Source organism: Psittacula echo, assembly GCF_963264785.1.
Source record: "Psittacula echo genome assembly, chromosome: 2".
In the NCBI taxonomy this organism is placed as follows: Eukaryota; Metazoa; Chordata; class Aves; order Psittaciformes; family Psittacidae; genus Psittacula; species Psittacula echo.
Genome location: NC_137737.1, coordinates 28,162,623 through 28,178,692, shown reverse-complemented (window position 1 = coordinate 28,178,692; position 16,070 = coordinate 28,162,623). Strand labels below are relative to the sequence as shown.

Sequence of the window (16,070 nt, the reverse complement as noted above, 5' to 3'; positions counted from 1 at the left end):
AGGTGGGAATAACCAGTGGAGACCTAACCAGAAGGGCTGCCAGTCATGCATGTCTAAATTTGATTATTACTATTCAAATGAGGGATGTCCTCTATTAAATGGCCCATTTCACCTTATTTCTCCTTTATACCTCCTGAGAACTAATATGTGATTTGGCTCCCATAAGACGAGAATTAATTTTAAAATATCCTTGTTCTTTTGCTCTCTGTTTCAAGACAGTATAATATTATTTTCTTTTTAATCACCTTTGTATTATTGGAAAAGAATATTAGTTTGCATGGAATAAGATTAAAATGAACATGGCATAGCAATGATAGTCATGGTTTCAGCAGACTTGACATGTAATGGGGACTTAAGAGGCTCGGTGAGATCATGGCCTCATTGAAGCCACTATATAGCCCAGTGGTGCAGAGGCAAGGAGCTGCTGGTTTTGTGCTAAAGAAATAGAAATTAAGAATTATATCAAGAATCCTGCTCTTTTACCTCACAGATTACCAACAGGAAATATATTGAACTGATCATCTTTTCATTAAAAATATAAAGATCTTTAATTCTGGCTAAATGCAAGCAATACACTAATTCTTACATCTGATTCGATAAATCATTCCTAGAAAGGTAATGCCCGTTTGCATAGATAATAAACCAGAAATTTTACTTTTCATACAGACTGCAGTGAATAACAAGGAAAAGTTAAATATTTAAAATAGCTTCAGGGAATATTTAATTTTTGAACCTTCTTTAGGAAATCAATGAAAATTTGCTAATCCTGTTATATAGGCTTCCTTAGCCTGCAGAGAGCTGAAGGGCTGTGAGATCCCCTCTAATCTAATTAGCTCTTTTACCATGTGTTTCACTAAACCTGTTTTTTTATTTAAGGAATGAATATTTACCTTAGTCTGTATAAATAAAGCATTCTACGTTTAACAAAAGTAAAATAAAGCAAAGTACTAAAGGGTTTCACATATGATCAGCAGTCCCCTTAAAGCAAATGGTTGTATAGGAAAAGTTTCAATGTATGCCAAAAACACATTAGATGATGCAAGCCAGAAAAACAAAGTGTCTCCATCCTGCTTAGCTGTATCTGGTGCTCCTGCCTTGTTGAGACCACTCAGTGGTCAGATCGATGTAGGTTTTGGAAAAGCTTTAGAAGGCGTGTGTAAATAGCTTTCAGTATCATGAATCTAATATAAAACTCTTTCACAAATGGCATTTTAAATCACCAGAATTTAGAAATCATTGAACCTACAGAATTTTACTATATGCTGGTATCTTCCAGTCTGTCAGACAGTGGGGAGGATATCCACATGTTCATTGTCCAGTATTGTTTTGTACTGGGATGTGGTCTTCTGCAGCAAATGTCAGTCATGTATGAAAACAGAAACCACTGCTCATCTGGCCCATGCCTAATATATTCAGCTATGTGAAAGTGGCTGAAACAGTCTGTGGCTGCCTACAGGAAGCCAGAGCAGAAGTCAGAAACGCCATGCAGAGCAGAGACTATTTACATGTCTGCAAGAGCCATGTGCAGCAGAGGAAAGGCTGAGACCATCAGGTCTCTCAGGACAAACTCATTCACAGCTCTCCACAAAACACTGAGGAAGCTGGAAGCAGATTTGGTCCCTGACCTGTGTTCTGTGCCTCTCTAGCTTTCTGCCTGCCTTTGCTTGCATTCATAGCTCTGGTGAGGAAGCCCAGATTATCTTCTCATCCTTTTTTATGGTACCTAAGGGCATCTTATGCTATTTATTCAGCCTACATCGCTGAGGGTGAAACTGGGAAGTTTCTCTCTAGCCCATCCCCCTCAGACTAGCTACCAAGGAACCTTAGATGTGCCTCTTTTGGCTATTTTCATTGATGCGGTAAGTATAATGTGAGGTTTGACTTCTTGATTTCCACGTCCTGAAATGGCATAGGCTGCAGGCTGCTTTGTTATTTATGCATATCACCACAGTGATTGGGAGCCCACAGCATGGACCAGGAACTTGTTCTAGGCCATAGAGCCAATGAAATGGGAATCTCCTCACAGTATGTTTTCTCCCATTGTGCTCCTCCTGCTTCAAGTGAAATCAGGACAGGGATCTCAAGGTTTTCTCATCTACATTAAATATCTTCTTGAAAATTCCCAGTTGCCACAGTACTAGAAAAACTTGACAAAGGATAAACCACTGGTATGCTGGCAATACCACCATTGTGCTAACCAGTACCATCTCATTATTTTCTCTTGTACCTCTCATGGCCTGTACCCATACATCGTTTCTTTGGTCTATAACTTAAACTTCAAGCTGTCTTTGGCATGGACTGTTTTGGTTGTGTGTTGTAAAGCACATAATGCTTATCTGTGCCTGTGTCTCTAGTTACAATAGTGTTAAAAATAACAAACTATGTGGTGTGAAAAAAGAAGGATTCCTTGACTATGTATTCCTTTATTGATACTTGTCAGATATAAAGTGGAAAAAACCCAATTAATTACTCATGCATGGAGTATAACATAGAATATAATCAAATCAATGTAATATGTGACCCTTCACGGCTTAAAAAAAAAAAAAAAAGACAGCTAAGGAAATAGAAAGTAACAGTGAAGATTTACTTCTAGTTCATGAAGTCTTTGTTTCTTAAGTGTTTCTATTGACTTATTTACATTAAAGAAGTCCAAGTTATTGTTTCAAAATGGTCTTAGTGATAACAGCTTGTGCCATGTGCATTAGGGAACAATGTATTTCTCAAGTAAGATCTGAATTTTGCCGCTGTTGCTCATGCTGTTGTTGAAATCTTTGTAGCCAAATTTAGCATCTTTTACCTCAACTATCCCACAGCTTTTCTGAGCCAGCCTGCCAGTGAGGAAAAGGAAATGCTTTCAGTTTAGAGCCTTTCAAAGTCTGGACAAAAGCTCACTTTCTGTCAGGTTTCCTATATATGGCTTTAGGCTCCAAGATGAGGACCTGCTCACTATGCACCCTATCCCACCCCCCATTTCCTGCCTGGGTTCATTAAATGCTGATTTGAAGTTGGTACACACTCTTCTGATACAAAAGTAGTACTGTGTTCCAGGAACCATCAAAAAGTAGTGCATTATTATCTTTTACATTCCCTTCATGTGTATGTCCTCTCCCCATGCACAGAAAGGATTTTTAGCCCTTCTTCTTAAATATCTCTGTGTGCTTAATAAAAAGAAACAATGAAGCAAAGCCCTATCAAAAAACACCCTAAACTCATTTGGGAGCAATCTGCCCCCAGGCTGTATTCTTTAATGCTAGTATCTGCATATTGGTAATATTAAGCAAAGTGAAGTATAGCACATAATGACTTCACCAAATCATTTTTCTATCTCTAATGTTTGTGTTTCAGTATCATGTTTCTCAGGGAGAATAGTTTTCTTTCATCTGACCAATGATGGCTGTTGTGATGAAATTAATGTTTACCTATATAGAAGCCTGTATATTTTCCATTTTTAATAGTGCAGATACTTCTTTCCTCCTATATGAAGTTGCCATCAAAGATGAGAAAAATCATTGAAATGCTGTCTTTCTTCTTCATCTAGAACCAAAATTTTCTGTTCTGTAGAAATAATTATGAATCACGCCAAGCATATTACAGGTAACCGATTCTTGGGTTACCTGTGATATCTTCTGTTGTTGTTTAAACTAATACTTTCTGTATCTTTCATACCTGTTTCCTACTTACAGTCATTTAAAGGATAATACCAGTTCATTATTGCCAGCACTGAAAAAAGAATAAGCCAGGTAATAACAGTAAGACTAAATAAGCCATATTAGTGCAACATCTCATTATTACAAATTATTCTGCAGTTACATAAACAAAGTCATTTTCAGGCTAGTCTTTCCTGAAATCCACTCAAGTGAATTGTTCAAATAGATTCAGCTGAATCCTATTAAGATCGATGACATGGGCTTTAATGGCCTTCAGAAAAAATAGCTGTGTCTTTTTGTTTTCTTTGCAGCAAAGCACTCTCAAATAGTATATTTTCCCTTTCTGCAAGTGGGAACTGATTATTACTTGTTCCAAAGTGCTAAATGTAGTAGAAGTGCAAGGAGTTGTGGAACAAGGAGGCAGGGCTGAAAGTGACCAATTAGACCAATATCAGATCTATACTGGTTCTTAGCACGATTTTAGATGAATGGCCCTCCCTACCAGCCTGGTGCCATGAGAACGTGCAGTCCTGTTTAACTTATCTGCTGTGCTCCTGGCCACTTGCTCTTGGTTTTCTCTTGTCTCTGACATTCTTGCTCCATAGTCAGATGATTGAGTCTGCTATACTTGCAGGCATCTAACCCAGCAAACCCCACCTCATTCGGCACCTCTGGCACTTCAGAGAGGCATTCTTTCCTTTCCTCAGAAAGGGGAGATACGGGATGTATCTGGTATGGGGTAGAATTAATCTGGTTTTGAATCCTGGACCCCAGTAGGTTGCTTGGTGTACAGAAATGCAGCCACATGCATTAATTATGTTGCTGAGTCAGTGTCTTGGTAAATGATTGTATCACCACATAAAGTGATAGACTACATGAAGGTCTTTTCAGTGATTTTGTAGTATTAATGGAGCAAAAAAAGGATAACTCTTAGGGGTTTCTATCTGCGTGAAGAAGCTACTCTGCAGCAACCTGATAGGTAAAGCTTTAGCTTCAGAAGTTACTTGGCACTGGTTCTCCATGGGACACTTCTTTTCCACATGGAGTATCCTGTTGGTTGATGAACATAGTCAGCCTTGGCAGTGGATTAATTAAGCAAAGGTGCTAATAATGTGGAGCAGAAATACTTACAGGGGTGACTAATGAAAAACAGTTATTTTGAGCATTATTCCTCTGTAGACCACTTCTAAGAAACACTAGTTAAAGTATTGAACCAAAAACTCATTTGAAATGTAAAGCAGATTAATGATAACAATTCTTAAGTCTTTCCAAGTGCCTTCCAGATACTAGGGGAACAGTTTAATTAAAAAAACAAAGTTTGAAAAATATATTTTCATTTTTTGCTCACTTGTTTGCATTTAAGACTTAGAGGATTAAAATAATTTCGAAATAATCTCAAATATGTTCTTTGGGGCAGTCTGTGTGTAATACATGGATTTGCAGTTATAATTTTAAACTACAGCTCTACCTCTAAAGATGAAAATATTTAATTTTGGCTTTTTAACTATCAGTGGAGACTTGACAATTATAGGTGTGTTCTTACTGCCTTCATGTCGGAGTGCACTGAAGCACATAGGATTGCTGCTGTGATCCATACCTGTTGCAGCCACCAGCAATTCTGCTTCAGCTTCGGTCAGGGTGAGGTGCAGTGACCTCATCAATCACACACCTCAGCCACAGATAGGTGTGAAGAAACCACTTTCCACTTCTGCATTTTGTCCATTGGAGCACACATCTTCAAATTGGTTAGGTTTATATTTTTAGTGCACTGAAACCTGAATTCTTACTACCAGCCATAGAGTCCTATTTGGTACTATGTCAGGAACTGGCAGTGTCTCAAGGGACACATTCAAGAAAACCAGTATTTGAAGCAAACACTCTTCAAACGCTGGCTTTGTTTTTTATTGGAAGGTTTATTTTAGAATTTAAAAACTATTTTCCATGCCTTTTTCATTTTAAAATCGATTATTTCCTTCTCAGATGGCTTACAGATTCAGACATTGACATCAAAGTCTGCTTTCTCTGCTTATATGATTGATTCAAATGCAGAATATGATGAGAATGTGGTAAAAATAGAAAGTCAATCACTGTAACTGAGCATGAAACATTCATATAGAATAGAAGCATTTCTCCAGTGAGTGTTGCAGACAATTTGTATCACAGTAGTCTGTCACTGATACAGAAGTATTCTCCTAAATTTTAAGAGTATGGAATAGTATAAATCAAAATAACTGCAAGTGCAAAAGCAGTGAGTACACCTTTTCTTCCAAATATCGTTGTACCTGGTGAGACTTCTGGTGAAAGCACATAGTGTAATCTTAGCCCGTTGTTATATTTTATGTTTTCAATTTCATAGCAAATGGTATCTTAGACAACAATCTATCACTAGAACCATTAGTCTTAACAGTGTTAGTAAGTAATAACAAATTTCTTGTTAATATTTTTATTATTAAAGATATCTAGTGTTGTGCTAACCTCTATATCTCGGTCTGAAATGTACTCAAGGCACTTGTAAGGGAGCACTTGCCAAGACCGATGCAGTACGTGACAAAGGCTGGTGCACAACTGCAGGTACTACAGGTACTACAGGCAGCACTCTGGCAGAGGTGCAGCCCCTTTGCTCTCGGGCAAGCATTTCTAACATTGTCATCCCTGAGGAAACAAGTGGTACATCAGGAAAAAGATGTGCAATATTACATTTTGGGCAGGGACTGGAATTAGAAGTGTTCAACTGAATTCCTGCCCCAAAGTCACAAAGAATAAAATGCTGAAAAGAATAAGGATTTCATTTATTTGTTTCTTCATGCTAACTCTGGCTCCTTGTTTGAGGTCCGTGCATAAGAGAGAGAACTAGTCCCAGTTTCCAGTTCTGTCTGTTTTGAGATACTGCTTAGCCAAGCCTCAGTTCCAGAAAGGGAAACATAAACAACTTCTATTCCGCAATTATCTTTCACTAGCTCTTACCAGTCTGTTTGATAGAGGGTTTACTTAGACGAACAGATAAATGAGTATATGAAATTTTTGGTCATGCTAAAAATATCACAAAATAAAAAGCACAGCAGAGCTTCATCTCTGGCCTTCGTATGAAAAGACCTTGTCCTTTTAGAAAACAAAGGTGGAACTTTCCCAAGGTGCATTAAATATAATCCTGGGTTTTCTGGGAATCAGTCCTGCTTCTTCATTTTCAGAGTGTATATTTTTCTGTGTAAATGCACTTAGGACATTGTCATAAATCTAGTTATTTGGTGTGTTACTCAGAAAACATTGAAGTTCTGGGCCTAAAATTGCTGACCAAGAAATGTTCTGCCAGCAAGGCTTGTTGTAATTTATATTTCTAAGAGCAATCAAGAGGCAGCAATGGAGGCTTCTCTCTATTTCTGTCACCAGACCATAATCCAGTTATAAGGTTCCAAGTTCTAAGCTGTGTTTCTATCCAAGTTTTCACCTACATGAGAGATAAAAATGATGTAGAATAAAAGTTGCATTCATCTCTAGTTAATACATATGATATTAGCAATAATTAATGGGTAACTTCAAAGTTGAAATGGGATGAGAAAAATACTGGGATCTGAAGCTTTTTAGCTCTCTTCCTCTCTTTCCTAGCCTCCAGTCTAATATGGAGTTGTATGAGGAGCAGCAGGGTGGCTGGGGAGAATGGGTGGTAAAATCAGATGAGAGAATGTCAGTGGCGATTGACACAAAGCAGTAACTTGATTTGTAATCATTTATTCTCTTTTTTCATTTCCAGCTTCAGAGCCCAATTTGAAGGTACGTTCAAGGTTAAAACAAAAGGTGACAGAAAGAAGAAGCAGTCCTCTACTCAGGAGGAAGGATGGAAACATCGGTTCATTCAAGAAGCGACTCTTTGAGGTGACAGGTAATTAAGAATTGAGAAATTCTGTATCAGCTGCAAGTGCTCATGGAACAGTAGTGGTATTTTGGAACTGAAACTGTTTGCTAAATAAAAGGTTATGTCTTTTTTTTCTGCTGAGAAAAAAAAAAAAAGAATGGTTGTGTATGAATAACTTGTAATCTACAGCTTTCTACCATTTGCTAAAAAGTATTGTACATTTGAAAACCATACTTTCAAACCAACTTGGAAAACAGTACCTTACAATAGCAAGTACAAGAACAAATAAATGGTAGATTGTTGGTAGCATGGGACATCAAAGGAGAAAACAAGATTAGCCTCTTCCCTTAACTTGCATCTTCTGTACATGGATGACATTTTGGGTCTTGCGTCTTCGACTTCCCATCTCCCATGGAAACTCCAGATGCTAATAGCAGTCACAAAAATACTGTCTGCTGTTAGTTAATCAAGGACGTTTTGGAATCCTGTATTTGGCCCTATCCCTCTAGTTTCTCTTGTTTGAAAAATGTCAAGTTTAGTTAGTTTCAATAGAAGAGCTCACTACGTTTTTTGAGAAGAAAGAGTTGAAAAGTTTAAATATTCAATGACATATTGTTCATCATAGCAGATAGTAAGTATTCTTAGTAATTCAAAGGGAACTTTTAGCATGTAAGAATACAGAATTATGCATATGGGTGGGATTAAAAGGGGAAAAAAGGCAAAGTAAAAATCTGTCATCAAGTAATATTAATTTTCAGTATTTTCCCTGCCCTTGAACTTAAAAAATGATAAGGTGGGTGAGCCATGGATGCTAAGGCTTTCTCTCACATATTTGATATTGAGTAGTGGTTATTTTTTCCACATATATTTTGCAGAATTGCACCCAATTTCCTAAACAGCTATAGTCCTCTCATTTTTAGTCCTTAGGATTAATATGCTGCCAAGGCCTGACCTGTAGATTTGAAGGAAAAGAGCATTTACAGTGTTTGGTCTCATTATGACATTTCTTGCTTTGACTCTGCATCTTTGGTAGCTTCATAGCTTGTTCAAGTGGTGTTACGATCAGGCCATAAGTTTATGTAACCAACTGCTACTAGTCTGTCAGACATGTATCTGAATTCACTTGACATATCAGAATTATGTCATTCACGTCAGTGTCCGCGTACATGCAATTCTCATGACAACTTTCCACAGTATGTCATGTGTAGAACTCTGACACGGATGTGAATGTAAGAGTGAAAGCAACTAAATAAGATAATTTCCCTATAAATTATTTCCAGATTAGGATTTTTTACAGCTAATTTATTATTCCAATTTGCTGAAACTCTTACAAGATTCTTGATTTCTGCTTCCTTAGTTTTAGCTGATTTCTACATATTTTGAACACTCACAAGGTATCCCAGGTATCACAAGGTATCACACTTATCCCGGGAGGTTTATTCTGCAGCCACTGAAAGAGCAGAATCCTGAAAATAAATGTGTCATCTTCCTAGCTCTGACATAATTTGAAGCCTTACAGATTGCTGTTATCTTTATTGATACCAGCTATGTGACATTTTGCACCTTTCATAATAAAAATTTCCCTGATCCAACATTTCTGGTCAAAGCCTTTTCCTCCTTTTTTTTTTTTTTTTTTTTTAATTCTTTTAACTGAAAAAAAGCCCTTTATTTAGGTGCCTAGCTATACAGAAGGTGCTATTGTGATTTTTAAAACAGAGAAGAAAGCGTAAGTTTGTGTTTCTTCTATAAAAACTAGCGATAATATGATGCAAGAGTTTTACCTGACAATTAGATTAGCTGCATATGAACTCACTTCAGTAAATTGAAGTCAGCTCTAGTAGGAAAGATTAGCAGGTCCAAGAAACAGCTAGGAAATCTCCTGGTTATTTCAGACACAGTGGGGATATATTTTTGTATGTAAACTGAGGCAGAAAGAGTGAAGAAGCGAAGAAGTAGCTATAGAATATTTGCTGCCACATTTAGATACTAATTATTTGAACTCCGTAAATGCTTTAATTTGAAAGCTATTCCACTGAAATAGGCTTACTTCTACTAATGCTGCACTCTTCCATCTTTAACCTTGTTAACTGTTTCCATTACGTAAATTTAATTGATATCAGAGTAGGATTACAATGACTCGATACAACAGCATACAACAAAATCATCCTCTCCCCCTTTATCTTAGACAGAACTCAGGAAATTTTAATTCAAGATAACATACAGCCTTTCAAATGCTATTTCAAGAATTTTGTATGCTGTAACTATTCCTTCGTATTTGTACCAAAGATGTAGTGAAAGTGGTATACATTTTGCCATTATTACTTGCGTATGTAATGATTAGTCCACAATGGCTTCATCCACTTTCTAAAAAGAACGGGGATGGCATGAATTGATGACGTGTTATCATGACCTTTGCAAGCCTGCTATCTCTGTCATTGTGATCTCTTACAGAGGCAGGATTCTTCGCAATTAAAAGGAAAATGCTTTCTGTTCTTTTTAGTCATTACAAGTTCTATGCCTGTATCTCTGCCTGATACTGAGTACCATACCATCTTTGTGGGAAAAATAAATGCTAAATTCTTCCTTTATGAATCAGACAGATCAGAAGGGGAAAGACCAAGAGTATCTTTCCTTGTTAGCTCTGTAAAAGAAAAAACAAAAGAAATAGAAGATGAATTAAAAATCTTCAATGTAAGTAAATAGATTCTTTTCAAGAGACAAAAAACTCCAAACCTGTGCCATTAAAAGTATGCAATTAATCAAGTGTTTCTTTCCTAGTGTGAAATTCAGGTATGCTTAATCTGCTTTTCAGAATCCTCAGTCAGTAGCAGCTCCCCTGGATCAGGTCCTAGTTCCCCGAGCAATGGTCCCACCAGCAGTATAACAGAAAATGAAAACTCGGTTTTGCCATCTAACATTCAAGCTGAGGTAAGACTCTTTATTTCGTATAGATAATTTCTCAGGTTTCTAGACTGGAGAGATTTGAAACTTCAATTTGGTCTTGCTCACTAGCAGAGTAATTGCAGAAATCATAATTATCAGGGATACCAGGACACTGCAGGCTGACATCAGATTATGTTGTATACAAGATACACCTTCATAAATGAGATGCATGTTCAAGAGGCTGGCATATATGAGATGCATGTTCAGGATACCCTTCAGGAAGAAAATTGCAAACAAAGGCAGCAGCAATGCTACTGGAAGAGGGAGAGTGAGCTGTGGAAGGAACTTGGAAGCATCTGTTGCAGAACATTATCTTTTCGGATAACCTGAAGAGGTGCAGTGTTGAACACTGATGATGAACTTTCACATGCACAAAGGGTGATATAGGCATTGGTGACCCTAACACATACAAATTAAGGTCATCCCAGGTTCAGATGGATTCTGAAGTAAATTTGCTTAATTACAGTATTGGAGTTAGGTGACTAAATCCTTTTTCATATCTGCCTTTTATTTTACTGTACCTCAGTATCCTTATCAGGGCCAGTACTGACATGCCAGGAGTCTTGGATACTTGTTTTTGTGAAGATTGTACATGGAAGGAATCTGAACTACTCCATATTCTGTTTCATACATGTGTGCCTATCACAACAGGAACGCAGATGGTAAATCAATTATGATAAACCTCATTTAGCATAGATGACATGCCTAAGTCAATGCTTTCCATGGCAATATTGTAAAGGGACAGTAAACACAACTAAGAGAGAATCAAATTCCACGATATTCTGTATTCATATGCATACAGGAATTCCTGCTTTGGTGGAAAAGTTTCTAGTAATTGCTGGTTTATACAATGTATGTTAGTAAAATTGCATTAGAAAATGTGATTTAATAGAGTTTTAGCTAATGGAGCTATTTCTCCAGGTCAGTGGCAGGACATCACCTCAAAAAAACCTGGAATGGGCAGTTCAACCTCCAGCAGTGACTTTTCCCCATAATGAATTAATTGTGTGTGTGAACTATGATCCAGGGGGCAGGTGGGTGACCTCTGCACACTGATTAGTAGCCTTTCTCTGGCCTGTAACCAAAAAGGAAAAAAAATTGCATTGATGGCTAACATGTGGTCTTGCCTCTTAGCCCCCTGTATGTGACTGCAAAGAAATTCAAATGATGCAGAGTAAGATCCACCATTTGAATTAGATAGTATCCTAGTTCAATGGAGTTAAATGGTATATTTTAGTATTGAGAATGCTTTAGATAGAAGTTTGCAATATGTCGGTGTTAGTGCTGTATTAAAAAGGAAATTTTGTCCAACTGGATTGTTTATTGACTTGAAGATACTACAACATGCAAAGGAAATAACATCTCAGACTGATGTACAGTGCTTGTTAGTTTGCACGTTACAGTTTCTGGACATTTTTCCACAGTGTGGAACCACCATCAGAAATGCATACAATCTGGTCAGGCTGGCAATCTCTCTTTGGGGAGATTTCGTAAGGTTGTAGTAGCAACCATCATCATTATATTCTGTTTATTAGTAAAACACTACATTGCATGTAAGTTGCCATTACTGTGCCAGACATCAGAAGTTACAGTCCCACCATGCAATCACAGATACTCAAATGAGCCTAAAAAGTTCCTTTAGAAGTTGAGCTCTACGTGCTGGCGTTGGTCACTTAGCTTGCTGGAAGTGTGCTAAGAAGTTGAAACTACAGAGTTCTATTTCTGGATCCAGTGGGGCATTTCTTTACCTCTCTGGTTACTTGGCTCTTAATACTGTCATACTGTGGGCTGAAACATTTTTCCATAAATCTCAGCTTCAGTGCATTTTGATTTCAGTGGGATTTTCTTTGGTAGTTTAACAGGAGCCAAACTCCTACGTATCTCTTTTCTAGTTTTAGCATTAGCTGCCAGCTCTCAAAGGCTATATATCTAATCAATTTTTCATCAGATACACCAAGTATAGAACTTTCTAATAATAGGATGTGTTCCAAAATCACCCAAAATATCACTTGGTTTGCTGTAATCCTGCATGACTCACTTTGCTGTTGTTTCATAATTGTTGTTGTGGCATTTGCAGTAAGTGTTGTGCTCATATCTGAGTGGGTGGATAGCTGTGGTTTTCATGGCACCAAATAAAACACTTTTTGCTGGGGGAAAACAGGTTGCTATGACAGAGGGCCATTTACCAGTAAAACATGAGTCAATACCATAAATGATTACGCTCTAGTGCATGGACAGAATTAGGGTATTATCAGTAATGAAACAGATTTTTAAAGTATTTTTGCTGTATCCATTTGAATAGTGAGACTTTTAAGTGGTTTACCCTCCAGAGCAGACAGTCTGGTGGGCAGACATTTACATTTTTTTGAATGAACAAAGATGCACTGCAAATGCTACATTTTTGCAGATAATCTTTTACTATCACAGTTCCCTTAATGGTACTTTCAGTGCCATTTGTTAAAACACTGGTCTCATTATATGAAACTTGAAAGTTAAGCTTCAGATTTTAATTGCACCTTATAAATAAAATGCTGTTTTTATTAGGCCCAGTTGTCTCCAGTATCATCAAGGTTCATCGCAGTAGCTATTTGTCTCTTGTAGCGTGCTGTATACTTAGAGGTCACCTGCTGTGCTGGGGCTAAATCTTACGTGCATGAGAAATGCAAGCAGGATTGAGCCCCCGCATAGCGTGTCCTTGGAGTTCAGAGGGACAGCCTGCCTTAGTCATGTGAAATGATTAATTTTAGCACTCATGGCCTGGTCAAAAGCCATTGGAGACAATGGAAAGTTTCCAGTTGGTGTAAGTGGCCTTCAGATAATTTTTCTTTCTTTCAGTTGTGCTTTGGAGAGCAGCATTTCCTAGAATATCACCTGATTATACAGGAGATAAAAATGACATGCATGGCAGATAAACGCATACTTGATGTGTGCAGCCCCACAGCACTATGTTTCTAATACTCAGCTCCTTGAAGTGATCTTTGCAAGTAGCCAGTGGAAAAAAATGTGTAGGTTTCTGACCAGCTGAGGTTTGCTTCAAGTGTATGTGAAGAGAATCTCATTAATTAAAGTAAAAACCCACAACACCCCAAAAGACTTAAGAATTAAGAGTGTAATTGTAAGCATTCAAAGCTATGACAACCTTACTGTAGCTCCATAATTGAGAAGTATTAAAGACATTTCCTCTTCCCCTTCTAATGCATAAATGTGCATATAAACATGCACACCTGACATAGGTGTTCCTGCATCTCAGAAGGTCCCAGTATAGCACAACAGAGGTACAATAACTAGTCATAATTACTTAATGATCATAATGCACTGCTACATTTAGTTATTGTACTCTATTTTAAGAAAAGGGTAACTGTTGACAGACTATTCTAAGGATCAGGAAGCAGGATCCACATACGCAGTGAGTGAGCATATAGAGCAGCAAGTAGGGCGAGTTGCTCTTTGGGGTGATTTAGGTGCTAGTCCAAACGATCAAGTCTGCATGTAGGATGAGGACCATAGCTCAGCCACAGTGCTGCCAAATGACGCTGCTGGCAACTCCACCTTTTGCCACCATTTCAAGGTATTCCCAGCTGTGTAAAAAGGGAAGCCTCTGCTGGGGTTAAGCAGCTCTGCCTCAGCATATGCAGGACCCTGATTTATGCAGGTAGGCTACCGAGCTTATTTTGAGAGATGAGGTTTAACTTATGCTTAGGCTAATATTACTTGAAAATATTTTTTTCAATAGTTACGAAAATGAAAATGACTTATTATTGACAATATTAGAAATTGGATAAAATGTTCTTACTAATAAACCCCTGTTTTCAACATAAACTCCCATGATTCTGCCTGATGAAACAATTGTGCCTGACCTTAATGTGGGAATGTGTTTTCCTGCTATACACTCTGTCACTGTTATGTTTATTAATTCAGATCTTAGAAGGTAATAGTGACATACTGAAAACCAAAAAGGAAACATGCATTTTGAAGTGGCTTTGTATAGATGCTGCAGTTGCTACAAATTTGATTATATTCTAGGAGACATACGAGCTTCTGCAGTGTCCTTTAGCAGTTAAATCTTTATAGTCTCCCTCAATAATATGTCCATAGTCTTGACGTGATTTATTCATGGTCAAAGGGTGATGTTATCAAGGCAAGATACTGTTAGCCAGGAATTAATGTAATATACAAGTGAAGCTTCTTTGTTTCGTGTGCTATCTGTTGACATTCCCTAGGTACCAAAAGAAAATTACAGAAATAGACTTCTACTGTTATTGTCTCAGTGATAGGTCATATCTCCAAACAAACTGTATGAGGAAGGTTATGTTTTGGAATAACATCCTGTGTTTTTGTGCTTAACCACTTTTCATTGATGATCTGAAGTTGCATTGTATTAGCACAGAGTATTTTACAGGGTTAATTGATATTGCAGGTTTGTCCAGGGGAAAATCTACAGCTCCCCACAACATGCTTGACAAGTTATTATATTTACTTTAGTCAAAGCCCGAGTGTGCAGTATCCCTCTTGGAGGTGGTCTATTATTGGAGTCCCATATGCTTTTTGTTTGGGAAGAAAGCAGTCACTGTGTCATACTGTTACACAGGGTATTCTTTTTCAAGGATGTTGTTCCCTTGGGGACCATATCATGCCAGAGTTCCTAAGTCTAATAAGACCTTTGTAGCTCTTATTGTGTTAAAGTTCTGGGAGGGAAGCAAGAGTTAAACAGAAAATGTAATTCAAGCAACTATACTAGACCACATGTTGAAAAACACGACTGTTCAAGCAGAAAGGCAAAGGCTTCAAAAAGATTCCTGTTGTGGTAATGTAACTTTTTGTGTTTCTTCCCAATGAATATAGAATGGAAAGACAGAGGGTGATCTTTGTAGAATGTCTGGTTTTACTTGACAGTAATTAAAAATACATCAGCAATTCCATGTCCTTGAAAATTATATCACAAGACTTCAAAAGAAGTGTTAAAGATTTTAATTTGGAGGGAATTAGGAAGGCTATGAGGGGTATCCCACCATCAGAGAATGGTAGGATGCTGGTTTTGTATGCATGCATAGAGAAAGAGGGAGACAGTACATTTTTTAAATGGTAGATGTGGCAATCTGCCTCACTTTCTACCCCAAATTCCCATGTCAATGGATGTAAATATTGTGCCTGAAATTTCCCCATATAGTAGTCTGGGTAAGAAAATACATGGATTAGGTAGAAACATTTCATACCTTACAATAAAATTTATAATGACCACAGTAAAGTTATAATACATGCACATATGTGACACCTTTCGTTCTGCTAGATATGCTCCTTAATGCGCTGGCTAAATTCCCACTGAGTTTTTAGTAGTGGAAGTGCACGTGATGAAAAACCTCTGTTTAGCTGATGAGATGCTGATGAGAATAGAAGGTCTAGGAATCTCCAAGATTTCATTTGTTGCATGGAAACTTTATTTACTAACCAAGGAATAATCCATGACTGTATCAGTTGCTTTTTTAAGAAAAGAAATATCAATAGCCTTTTCACAGGGATACTTTTTCTTATCTGGCACCCCACTGAGATGCAAACCAACGCGTGATACATAACTGGCTTTCAAAGTAGCAGAATAACAGGGATGAAATAACTAGGATAAAAAAAGTTGGAGA

General features: G+C 37.5%; 1 protein-coding gene across 6 annotated transcripts in view; it reads left to right on the top strand.

Moving 5' to 3' along the window:
- HDAC9 (histone deacetylase 9) overlaps positions 1 to 16,070 on the top strand; it is a 98,199-nt gene that overhangs the window by 70,487 nt on the left and 11,642 nt on the right. For 4 of the 6 annotated variants that reach the window (XM_080611673.1, XM_080611672.1, XM_080611671.1 and 1 more), the window contains exons 6-7: positions 7,396 to 7,524; positions 10,310 to 10,425. In XM_080611673.1, the coding sequence (XP_080467799.1) occupies positions 7,396 to 7,524; positions 10,310 to 10,425 (245 nt within the window). The remainder of the gene's footprint in view (positions 1 to 7,395; positions 7,525 to 10,309; positions 10,426 to 16,070) is intronic. The other 2 variants (XM_080611675.1, XM_080611674.1) reach the window with 1 other exon arrangement.